The sequence below is a fragment of the Caloenas nicobarica genome, chromosome 2 (assembly GCF_036013445.1).
Source record: "Caloenas nicobarica isolate bCalNic1 chromosome 2, bCalNic1.hap1, whole genome shotgun sequence".
Classification (NCBI taxonomy): Eukaryota; Metazoa; Chordata; class Aves; order Columbiformes; family Columbidae; genus Caloenas; species Caloenas nicobarica.
Window position 1 is genome coordinate 3,048,510 of NC_088246.1, and position 12,736 is coordinate 3,061,245.

A 12,736-nucleotide genomic window follows, 5' to 3' on the forward strand; every position below is an offset into this window, starting at 1 on the left:
AAGAACAGTTAATCCAGCAGATTTCAGTCTTTTTTTTTTCCAGACTGGAATAAAAAAAAATCTGGAAGGACAGATTCCCACACAGTTAATTCGAGCTGTCTGACAACAGGCTTAGATTTTTTAGGTCTCTTTGTGGACCTCTTAGTCTGGCAACAGCCAAACGCTCAGAGATCGATAGTGGAAGATTCCACTGCAATCAATATTACAGATGCTCATAATTTCTGAACTACAATATGTTACTACTGAAACTAGTGTTATACTGCTTAGGCCTAGGTTTGATTATTACTGGGTATTACATAAACATAAAAAACCTAACTGAAAAATATTTTTCATGATAATCAGTTATTTGATTCATATTTTTTAGAGCTAAACCTATTGTATTGCTGACCTATGTTAAAGTGGTTTTCAAATTTTCATCTAAAATATTTGCAACTAAAACATTATTTAAAATTTACGTTTTGTAGTTGCTTGAGTTTGGGATAGTTTTAACACCATACAAGAAAATCACTTCCATCCAGGGGGGCATTAGATAGTGGAATTATCCTTTTCTATTTAAAATGATGGGATCTGGCAAGTGTCTTTTTCTTTCCATTCTAAAATTTCTCCATGTTTTATTTTTATTTTCTTAAGAAAACAGAAAAATAATCTTTGCATATGCTAGAATAGTGGTGTTTTTCTGTGAAAAAGAGTACCATTAAACAAATGCAGATTTATTAATGTTTCTGCCTGTCCACCCACCTGGCCTCTGGGCTGGTGGTTCAACTCTACAGAAGAGTTTAATGGAGGCTGGGAACTGATGGATGCTACAGAAATGTAAAAGAAGACACACTAGCTCAGCTACATCTCCTATACCTGGTCCCTAGCTCTGGTTGAGATGTCCAGGAGTACCCTTCCCATCTTCCGGTTGTCCACGTTAGGTGAGCGCCATAGCTCTTTAGTCATGTCTGCCAGCCCTCTGTGGTGAGGGTTTGTGGGAACTGAACCAAGGCTGACTTACAGATCCTGTCCCACGAGACTCTCGAACATTCAGGTGCCATTGGCCATTCACAGCATTCTCCATTTTTTGGAAAATTCACAGCCATCTAGTAGCTCACTTCTCCCCAAATGGGTTTTTAGGCAGCCTCAAATATGTCAAGTTCATGCTTGTCAACCTTAGCAGTCCATGGGGGAGTGTGGGTAGGGCACCTCAGATGACCTAATTCTAATACTGTAGGATGGTCTAAGGGCTGCCCACTCACCACTTTGCAAGGAGCTTCCCTGTGACCCCTTCTGGTCTGGTATGAGGAGATGTGAAACAACCCTTGCTGGGTTTTCCTTATAGCTTGGCACGACCTATAATTACTTCTCAAGCAACATTTTTCAGTATTTTGTCTCATAATACCAAGTGTGCTTTGTGTTTGTCTTTTTAGACAGACAGCTTTGCACAATTTGTCCCCTTCTTCATAGTGTGGCTGAGATTCATCTTCAAAGAGTTAGATGTGGCACCATCAAGAGGCAGAGGAAAAGGGTGAGAAAGGAAAATACAATGAATTGAACCTCTGGAGATCTGAACAGATTATGAGAAAGGATTTGGAGAAGGTGTGAAATCCTCCTATTAGGGGACCCCATGCAAGAAAACCTAGGGCATCTTCAAGCCAACACAAATTCCCTCTATTACAAACAGATGGACATCCTTTGACTTCTGCACCAGGACTGGCTGCCACCTTGCATCTGTGTGAGACAAAAGGAGCAAAGTTACTACTGTTGTTCAGTTCTCAGTATTCAGTGGGGACTTAAGTGCTCTCTGGGTCTTATACCAGGTCATTAAAGAAGTTACACTCTTGCTGTACAGCATTAACAAATGCAGTTATTTCACCTGGGTTGGGACCTCAGAAGGACGTCTGCTGAGGAAGCTCTCAGCAGCACTTGGAGCCAGCAAAAGGCCTCTTAAAGACGAACAGCAAAATAAAGCTCCTACAGAGTTCAAGAATAATTGAATTCAGGAAGAAGCACGCAGGTGTACGCGCCTCTACATGCTGCTACTGATGTGTCAAGGACTTTTGACAGCCATACTGAACAGGTAGGGACCTTGAAAAGTCAGTAGAGTGGTGCTGTACAGCAAGGTCATCCAGAACTGAAGCCTTCTTATTTTCTGAAAAAGCTATGAGCATATATTTCCTGCATATTTCTTCCTCATAAACTGGCTGGGTGTCCATTCCAAGAGGGAGGGTGCACGTAATTTATTAAGAGGGTGGCCAGGTACTTATTTACAACGGCTCTGCTGAAGGGGCAGATAGATTGAGATAAGGGAAATGAAGAGCTCTCTAGGTGTGTTGGCAAAGAAAAATGCTCACTGAAGGTAGAATTAAACACTTCAGGGCATGCAAGGCTTAAAGATAAGCCAAGAACTTTGGCTGTGGACATACAGAATAGTGTTTTCATGGCTCCTCCTGAGATAATGGGAAGAAAAAGCTAATTGGTCTGAAAAAAACCAGCTCTTTGACCCTTTCCCTTGGTTCAGACTTGAGCAGTACCTGTTCTGGGGATGAGTGTGTTTGTAAACTTGAGTGTTTCATGAATTGTCCAGTGGAAAAGAAGAGGTTGGTGTCAATACATCCAGGAAGTGTTGATGCTTAAGAAATGTGAAGATGGTGCCTGGTTAGACCACAATAGATGACACGTGGCCCATTTCTCAACACCACATTTTCAAAATTACCCACATGCAGAAGACAGTTTAGAAGCAGATGGTAGGAGAGTGGAAAAATGCAAAAGGCAGGTTTAATCATTGGAAACAGTGTGGAAAAATGAATGATGGGAGTTACTAGAGAGTTGAGTAACACTGAAATAAGATTCTGATCTTTACAGACTTTCCCAATCTTTTCTAAAGGTTTTGGGGTTTTGTTGTTTTTTGGGGGGAAGAGGAGGAAGGTTCATAAGGTTGATACCTCATGGTCAATAAAAATGATGGGATGCTGAAAGAACTTGGTCCTCCTAAAGATAAATTGACTTTAGAGAAAGGGAGAAAGTGTTTATACCTGGAAGCTGGAAGCAAAGCAGACACCAAAAAAGGGTGGTCTGATAGATGTTATTACACTCCAGAGTCTTCAAGGGAGCTAGGAAGAGGACAGTATTTAGTGATGTTTAATGGCAGAGACACTGTTCATGGAGACATGTTTTGAGATTCCACCCTGTATCTTCAGCTGAAAGTCAAGTGACTACACACTCCCCCATGAAATGCCAAATTTGCATTACACTGCCTCAGCACCTGATGACGCCTTGAGAACAAGACTCTTGCTGGAGATTGTCTTTTGCAGATTAAACTTTCCAGACTGTAACATCAAAGCAAGGTGTGACTGTTTCCCTACTGTATTGAGAAGGGAGCAGTGTGAAAAGCAATTAAAAGTATTTCTACATGTTTTTATTTTTTTTATCTCAGATGATCTTCCCAGCAACGGAAACGAACAGTTGAGGGCATCAAACTATATGCTTCTCTTCCTATGACCAATGTTTTCATTCTACCACTGTAGTAACTACCAAAAAACATAGAGACAGGAATGAGTTTGGTGGTTCACATAAATTAAAGTTTGTGAGACTTGAATCCTAAAACTTCATCCAGGTCCTATTAAAATAGCTCAAGAAAGTTCTCCTGGCTTCACAACATGATGGATGGACCCTGCAGCATGCTGATTCAGTCTCAGTGAATACTTTGTCCTTGGTGGGAACTGAACAGGGCATTTTTGAAAGTTTTGGGAAGGATGTTGGTGGCTCTAGTTGTTGTAGAAACAAACTCTGCAGATGTTTCCATTAAAGGTAACTTTAGACACTGGAAGGTGGCTACATCCTGGACTCTCTGTATAGTCAATGACTGAAGGATGAGTCAGAACAACTTAGTGCTCTTCTCTGGAGGCTTCAATGAAGGCATGTCTCTCTCTCTATTGTTTACAGAGATCATCTAGCTCCCAAGCCTGAAGCTGGCATCTGTGAATACCTCCTAGCTCCCAGTACTCAGGGGGTTGAATGGGTTGAGATTTGGAGACGTGGTACCCAAAGACTCGGCATTCCTAACAAGTCCACAGAAGCAACACATTCAAGTCCTCTGAAGCCTAAAGGAGTGTTTTGGGAGGAGTGTTTAGTCCAGAAACTGTGATCCAGTGCTTTGTATATAACTTAGCAATGAAACAAACACATACACAGAGCAAACACTCTTTGGCTTGGCGTGCGCTCCATTTCACAGGTGCTTTTCTGCCACTGGTTGTTCCCTGAATTAATCTTAAACTCAAGCGAACCCACATCAAGCCACTTGGATAGGGAAAACAAATTAACTGGGTCCTTTCCTTGGTCTTCTCCTGTGGGTTCCTGCAGGCTCCTGCAGGAACTTGCCTCCTTCCTACAGCTGACCTCTTTGCATGTCCTTCAACACACTACTTTGCTTTCCTGGGTGGGACTTTTTCCAGGAATTTAGCCATCCCAGTTGTTAGATATCACGGCATGATTCATTTGGAGACTTTTGCAGTGCAGACATATCTCACTCAACCAGTCAACCAAGGAGACAGGCTGTCTTGATAGTCTAGCCAATACAGTCAATGGAGGCAAGGCCATGATTCACTTCACCCCAAAGCAGACATCTAAAATAGAGAAGATGAATCGTACCTTGAAGTGCCTGTTTCTCTCCGCTGACTGATTACACAAACAGGCTGGGGTGAGTAGATCAGCTGGAGATGTCCATGTTGTAGACATCAGAAGGTGGGTGAGATGAACACAGTTCCTGGTCAATATGAGCTGCATTCCTCCCTCTTTTAATACTATGAAAAAAGAGGAACTTCATGCTGTTTATCTCATCTTCCCTCCCCGAGGTAGGATCAATTGTCCTCTAATGTTAAGTGAGATTGATCTTCCCCCAAAGGTGGCCTTGAGGTGGAAAGGAGGCATCTGAATTTAGGAAATCAGCCGAAAATCCTTTGCTTTCCCAGGTACCTCCTATCTTGTCCACCTAAAGTTTTCATTTACTGGTGGGGGCACATTTTTGGCTGAGCTGATTGCCTTGGTTCTGGACTCCTACCACAGTCATTTGGAGGTCCCCGTGCCTCATTTGCCTGGAAAGGACTGATTTGTAAAGCCTAGTCTATGCACACTTAGTAAAGCCACTGAGTTCAGCATAAAATCTCCTGGTACCTGACCATCTGAATGTCCAACTCTTTTCACTTCTGTCCCCTCTTGGCCAGGTACCCACCAGGAAGGGAAATAATTGACTGCAAGTACCCTTGTCCCATAAAAAGGAGAGACATTTTAAAACAGTTTTTATCCTAGCCTAGAGAAGTGCTAAAGTCCAGCTAATTTTCTGTTGAACTCCAGCAAAGATAGAATTCTTGTGCTGTTTTTTTTTTTTTTAGTCAGAGCAAAAGAAAGTGAAGGCAGATTCCTTGACTGCCCTGTTGATAATTCAAGCACACGAGGCTGTTCCCAAACAACGACCACATAGCAAAAATGAATGTAAATAGGAATACACACTGCCCAGGCAGGTTTCTGTTTGTCATTAATTCTGAGCAGAAAAGTCAATCAAGAGATTTAATTAGAAGAAAAGGAAATTATACTCCAAAAATCCCTTCAGTTTTAGTAATCAAAGTTATTATTAGAAACACTAGTAAAAACACTTTAAAAATCTATATAATTAGCTACATATCTGCTGATCTCTCTGCATAGCTGACTTGTTTGTCTCTAAGGCTTCAACCAACCTAATGGTTCATGGACGCTCCTTTCAACAGACTTCCATTTGGCTGAGCACAGAATTTGCACTCAAGTTTTGTTGATTTGTTTTTGTTCTTTTAGCTTTTGTTTTGTCGTTTTGTTTGGGTTTTTTGTTTTAATTTCACTCTTCTCGCTTTAACCGAAGCAATGTACGGATTGATGGTCAAAGCAGGCTCTCCCTATCCTTGTGACAGTACAGCAAAGCTGGCAACGTTTTGTGAAAATACAGCTCTACTTTTGAAAATTCCCAAATTGAAACTGGTGTGAAAGTAAAGTGAAAATGTGTTAAACTAACAACCAGAAGGACACTGGCAGCCATTTTAATAACTTATTTTTAGAGCATTTGAACTGGATTAGAAAGCCCTACTATTCAGCTTTGCAGAGCACATATCCGGATTAATTAGGTGTGGAAATACTTTGCTAAAGAGTAGAAAATCTTTTCTAGACTGTGCTTTCAAGGAAGTTACCAATATGCCAGTACTGGCTCCAAACTTGTATGTACCTATGCATGAATATTTCTAGTAACATGAGTGCAGTTATTCACACAGGGGAATAGCATTGATGTTGGACCCATATTAAGCTATAGGAGTATATTTCCCTGGGTTGTTTCTATTCCAGCAGGGCTATGTTTCCATCCACTTTCCTCTACAGCACAGGAAATATAACTGCTTATGAAAGCATCATGGGGTGGCTCCTGCAGCTTTAACTCCGAGTTGGGTTTATTTTAAGTTCTCAAGGTCCAAACTACTTGAGACTTTAGGGTCGGTTTCAGTGCACAGAAGTTAGCTAGTAAAGTTGAAAAATATAAGGCACATTGTTGAATTGTGTGATGGCTATCAATTTTTATTGTTCCCCTTCCAAATACTTGGAGTATGGTTTCGTCTACTGTTGGTGTTATTACTTTGTGTAGCTCTGAAAGTGCTTTTGACTCTCTAATCCCTGGGATTCATCAGCTGCCAAAACTTTCTATAAAACCTACCTTTTCTCATACAAGTGTGCTTGGTTTTCAAAGAAAGAAACGTGGTTTTGACCCTCTGGTTGCAAAGCAAATTAGCTGTGTGAGCTGAGCCTCTTTGGGAAGAAGCAGCACAATGATGGATTAAGGTTTTGATAGAATGAAGAGATGGGAAGATATTAAAGGCAGAGTTGCTTGCCTTGTTGGGCTGGTAGGGAACTTCAGGAGAGAGTTGATGATGTTTTGGGGAGGAATGACTGTGGAAAGGATGTTTCCTGGAGAGGGGAATGCAGAGGAACTGAAGATGTTGATTTTCTGTCCCCATTCTTGTGAACCAAGTACAAAGGTGAAAGCCAGACTGACAGCATCTCTTTTTCCTTGTGGTTTTTTTTTTTTCTTTTCTCTCAGGTCCTTGGCAATTGGTCACCAGTATTCCTCCCTGGGGACTCAGCCCATCCTCTGCGGGAGCATCCCAGGACTCGTACCCAAGCAGCTACGCTTCTGTCGGAACTATGTGGAGATCATGCCCAGTGTGGCAGAAGGGGTAAAGATTGGGATCCAGGAATGCCAACACCAGTTTCGAGGGAGAAGGTGGAACTGCACAACCGTCAATGACAGCTTAGCCATTTTTGGGCCTGTGCTAGATAAAGGTGAGTGCAGTGCTATGGGTTTGGAAACAGCAATATCCATAGTGGAGTAGCAGCAGAGATCTTGAGAAATCTACTGTGAACTCATTTGCTTGTGATAAAGCATCATGTAGAATGGGCTGCTGGAGACGGGACTTTGTCTTGATAAAGGAGACATGTGACAAAGGTGGGGAAAGTTTTGTTGACCCAGGACCTCATCCAAGTAGTTTCAACTTGACTCAGAGGGTCTTTTGTAGAGAAAAGAGGATTATTAAGCTTTCTCATGGTGATAGCTAGTAAGTGTGTGCCCCCCCAATGCCACCATCTCCATTGTACAAACAACATCTAGTCAGAGGTAAGAACTATTTCTACCCCAAAGCTCTACTGAGATAGTACAGGTGATGCATAGAACAGAGAAGTGCCCCATTTGGGATTGTGCAGAGAGTGGGGTCATCTCTGACCCTGCTTGGAGCAGCAGGTTGGACTAGAGACCTCCCAGGGCCCGTCCCATGAACTATCCTATGATTCTATGCCTCTTGCAAGGAACACAAAGGATTATTGTGTTTTCAGTGGTCAAGCTGGATGTCTGGCTCCTTTTCTGACCCCATGGCATTTCATGCCACATTTTCAGCTCCCTCAATAATTGCGGAGGCGAGTTGACGGGCTGTTGGCTGGACTTATCAGATACTATCAGTTTTGATACCACAACGGGATAAAATGAAGATCAAAGGTCTGAGGAAATCACCATCAATTAATGGTTCCGCTTTAATTGGTTATGAACGTGGCAAATTCAGACAGGGTGCTCATTCAGGCAACTAATTCTAACGTAGCACTCATCGATATAAGTGGGAGCTTTTAGAAATGTTTTGCCCTAAGTCATTGAATGCAGTGGGATTTAAGCACTTGGTGTAATCTGAGTATCTGGTCTTTTCCCCTCTAAATTGGCCTGAGCCTATTTTAGCCCATAAGAACTGTTTTATCCTTCTTTGCCCTCACAGTATGCCTTTTAAAGTCCAGCCTGCTCCTGCTGGTCTCAGTAAGTCTGGGTCAAGCTCTGCCTTTCCCTTTAGCACCAAGGGTTTCATCCAAGGGGCAGACTTGCTTTGCATTTGATTCCTGCCCAGGTGGTGAGTCCGGGTGCTCCGTCCAGATCTGTGGAAGAACATATCTGCTTTCTCTTAGGACAGCACCAGCAGAAGAGGCTTGGATATCCCCATCTTCCTTTCTTTCTTCTTTCCTTCCTTCCTTCCTTCCTTCCTTCCTTCCTTCCTTCCTTCCTTCTTCTTTCTCTTTCTTTCTTTTTCTCTCTTTCTTTCTTTCTCTCTTTCTCTCTTTCTCTCTTTCTCTCTTTCCCTCTTTCTCTCTTTCTTTCTCTCTTTCTCTCTCTCTTTCTTTCTCTCTTTCTTTCTCTCTTTCTTTCTCTCTTTCTTTCTCTCTTTCTCTCTTTCCTTCTCTCTTTCTCTCTTTCTTTCTCTCTCTCTTTCTTTCTCTCTCTCTTTCTCTCTCTCTTTCTCTCTTTCTTTCCTTCTTTCTTTCTTTCCTTCTTTCTTTCCTTCTTTCTTTCCTTCTTTCTTTCCTTCTTTCCTTCTTTCTTTCCTTCTTTCCTTCTTTTTTCCTTCTTTCCTTCTTTCTTTCTTTCCTTCTTTCCTTCCTTCTTTCCTTCCTTCCTTCCTCTCTTTCTCCTTTCCTTCCTTTCTCTCTTTCTTTCTCTCTTTCTCTCTTTCTCTCTTTCCCCCTTCCTTCCTTCCTTCCTTCCTTGCTTCCTTGCTTCCTTGCTTCCTTCCTTCCTTCCTTCCTTCCTTCCCTTTTTGGTTTCACAGAAGGAAAACAGTTGCAGGTTCCTGGCAGCCTGAGAGTTGGAATGACTTTGGCTGGAACAGTGGGGTAGCATCATCGGAGCTCGTATGGGGAGATTAGGGAGCACCTGGGATAGTTTCAGGGAATGTCCTGACTCGGCGTGTGTAGGTGATCTACACTCACCTTGGGGCTCATTGGCATCCTGAGGCTTGCCATCTGGAGATAGGGGTGTTTTTTTGTTCCCCTGCTGCATTACTCAGAGGAGACTTGGGCATTACTTCTTGGATGAATTTTGAAAAATGCAGCAGCCAAGGGAGAGCAAAGCCTTGATTTGTATCATGATGGGGCCTCCACCAGCCAGAACCCAGAAGGAGAACAGGTGGTTTCAACTGGTGGAGTTACCCCATTAAAGCTGGGGAGCCAAGACACCGTATTAATGCTGGTGTCACTATTCAGGCTTAGTGGTGAGAGATCATCCCAAAATAATTACCTTTGTAAGATCTGCAGCATGGTGCACTTAAGCCCATACCAAAGTATCATACCACAATATTCTGTATGCAATTAAAACACCCATTTTGGGTACATCACTCTAGGGTGACTATAGCAGTTGAACTAGGTCAGCAGAGCCAAGCTGAATATTTTTCTCACAGACACAAGCTCAACGTGACTTGCCCAAGACCATTCACTGAACACAGGCAGTAAGTGAACCAGATAACCCAATACCTTGGCCTCATCACAAGGCTGGATGTCTGCAAGGACACATCGAATCACAGTATAGTTTGGGTGGGAAGGGACCTTCAAAGCTCCCCCAGTGCCCCCCCTGCCATGGGCAGGGACATCTGCACCAGCTCAGGTTGCTCAGAGCCCCGTCCAGCCTGGCCTGGGATGTCTCCTGGGATGGGGCATCCACCATGAATCTGGGAAACCTGAGCCTGTGTTTTACCACGGATGCTCTCGGATTAGACATTCCAAATCTCCTATAGCAATGACACCCTGTGCAGGAGGAAAATGATCCTCACCTCCTCGCTGACTGAAGGAGCCCCAATCCCACATGCCCCCAAAACTCTCTTATCTCACAACATTCTCGACACGAAGGGTCCGTCCCTGCTTGAGACTGCAGGATGTCAGTAGCCAGGCTCAGGGAGGGAAAGAAGGCTGGGACGATTTCATAACTGAAGAATGTTGTTCCTTGAGGGAGAATCAAACCACCCTTCAGTTTTGCTTCACCTACAGCAGGAGGGGGGGAGAAAAAAAACAGCTCAGTCACATTCTTGTGCGGCAGATCCCCCAGGGTAGGAACATATTTGAGTTCCTACCCAGAAAGAGAGAAGGAGAAAAGGAGAGAAAGCAAGCAAGCAAGCAAAACTTTGCAGCTTGAATTTTAAGTTACTCAAGATCTAACTTCAGCTTCTCATCTGAGTCAATAAGGACCCCATCCTACTTCAGCACAAACAAGCATAGTCACTAAAGCAACTCCCTTCTGCCTTACAAGACTATCTGAAATTCTTTCATTGAAAAGGACTGATTTTATGCCTTCAGGAAATACTTTCTAGGCCGAAATCTCACTGAGGCTGCCTCACTGTTTGGGCTGCCCTTGCTGCTCTGCTATCTCATTACTAATTCAGGGCCAGGCTTGAGCTGTGATTCAGCGGTGCCAAACTGTCACCAGACTTTGGTCCCATTAAGAGCCATATTCTGATATCTCATCTAAAACCAGACTCTTTTTTTTCCCCATCAGCCTGTTTATGGAAAGATATCCCACATGTTTTAGCAACAACTATTTTTATGGGTTTGGTTCTGTGTTTTTTTGGTTTTTTGTTTGTTTGGTTTTGGTTTTTGGTTTTTTTACATTTCCATAGCCAGGCCTAATGAGTCACATATTAAACAGCAATGGTGTTCATGAGCCCAGCTACAAGGGAATGGTTCCGGGGAACCAGATCTGCTGCTATTTGGGGGCAACCCTTGACAGGATTGACCCTATGTCCCTCTAGCTCTTCATAAGTCCCCATCCCATTCAGCTGTTCGATTACTCAGTTTTGCCTGTCCTTCGCTGTGGAATAAATGTTCCTTATTCAAAAGGAACAGAGCGGCTTTCCTCGCTGTGTTGTGTTACCTGCATGGGGAATGATTCAGGCATTAACGGGAGGTGAAATTGCTACGGGGCTGTTGAAAGAGGGTTTTTCTCCTCCTTTGTGGCCTTGGGAGTGTATAAGCATCTGTGCAGCTCCATGGAGAAACATTCAGATAGATGCAACTGTTGGGTCTTTCTTGCCAAGGGCTGGGAAATAGATGGCTCAGGTACCCTAAACTATTGGGAGTGCGAAGAACAGGATACATATGAAGGAAAAGAATTGAGCCTGATCTTTTCCCCCCCTATCTAAACCTACTTACTACTACCACCAGTCATATATTAGAGACTACAGTTAATGTAATTTCTCAGAGGTTCAAATCTCAATTACTGGACAGAGGACAGAGCACCTCACTTGAACTTTTCTAAGATAGTAACTTCTAGAGGAAAAAATTTCTTCTCATTTGTTTTGTTGGGACTGATATGGTTACTTCACCTGTATTGTGTGAAACAGTGGAGTAGAACATGGCCATAGCTACAAGACCTTAAGTGATCACCTTAGCCACAGCTCATGACCAGCCACTTGCCTTAGAGATTTGACAGTTTGTAAGGCAGGTGCCACATCTTTCAGTTTTCCAAGGACAAGGGAAGATTTATGAGTTGCCTTTAAAAATATACAGGATAAAACTTTGGAGGATGTAGTAGAGGGACATGCCATCACTAGCAATAGAAAATGAACTGTGCAACCTAACGGGCATTTTCCATCTCAAGTGGTATTTACTGGAAACTGTGTCCTTCACCCTGTTTTTAACATTTGTGGACTGAAGACACTGTTCATGTTTTGAGCTATGGGGCATTTTCTAGTCTCTCAACACCATGCGAGGTCTCTTTGAAATTCTTCTGGGCAGAAATATGAACTGACCTCAAGAGAAGTAATACAATAAAAGCTTATCATGGCCTTTTCTCTTTAAAGGACCTCGACACATAATTAAGCCAAAATAAAAGTTTCCTCCCTCTCCTCCCCCCCCATTCAATAAAAGTAAATTACCTCAAACTATTTAAGCCCCCAGTTCGTTTAAATTTTAAAAGGGAGCCCTTGTCCATCTATTTCTTTCACTCACTCCCACCTCCTTCTGCTAAAGACTGGCTGGGGCTTTAAACCTGCCAGCTGGACTGAGAAATGGTTAATAGTTATTGTGGAGGAGCAGCTTTTAATGAACTATTGAAGAATGATACATTGATGGAGTAATGGGAGTTTAAGTCGCTCTGTAATGAAACAGGTTCTCAGTGCGGACCCATTGTGGTGTAAATACGGCACGTCTCTCCCACTGTTTGGTCAGGACTAAATAGCAGAGGCCAGAGGGGGGTCAGCTTATGGGGTCTCCGCTTTAGTTAATCAATCTGATTGGATTAGGGTCACTGCGATCCCTAATAATGTCAAAGGTGATGCCAAACTGGATTAAATGCTTTGTTGGAGAGGGCTCTGATTCTTTCAGCTTTCACCGACAGGGCTTGTTTATTAGAGTTTAACACTCGTGCGACCTTGGGAAGCCACCACCATCCCTT

At 42.9% G+C, this 12,736-nt stretch overlaps 1 protein-coding gene across 1 annotated transcript in view; it reads left to right on the forward strand.

Annotated features, from left to right (window-relative positions):
* The first annotated feature begins 7,094 nt into the window (after positions 1-7,094).
* WNT3A (Wnt family member 3A) overlaps positions 7,095-12,736 on the forward strand; it is a 40,730-nt gene continuing 35,088 nt past the window's right edge. The window contains exon 1 of the mRNA XM_065628551.1: positions 7,095-7,329. Coding sequence (XP_065484623.1) covers positions 7,203-7,329 — 127 coding nt within the window. The 5' untranslated portion in view covers positions 7,095-7,202. The remainder of the gene's footprint in view (positions 7,330-12,736) is intronic.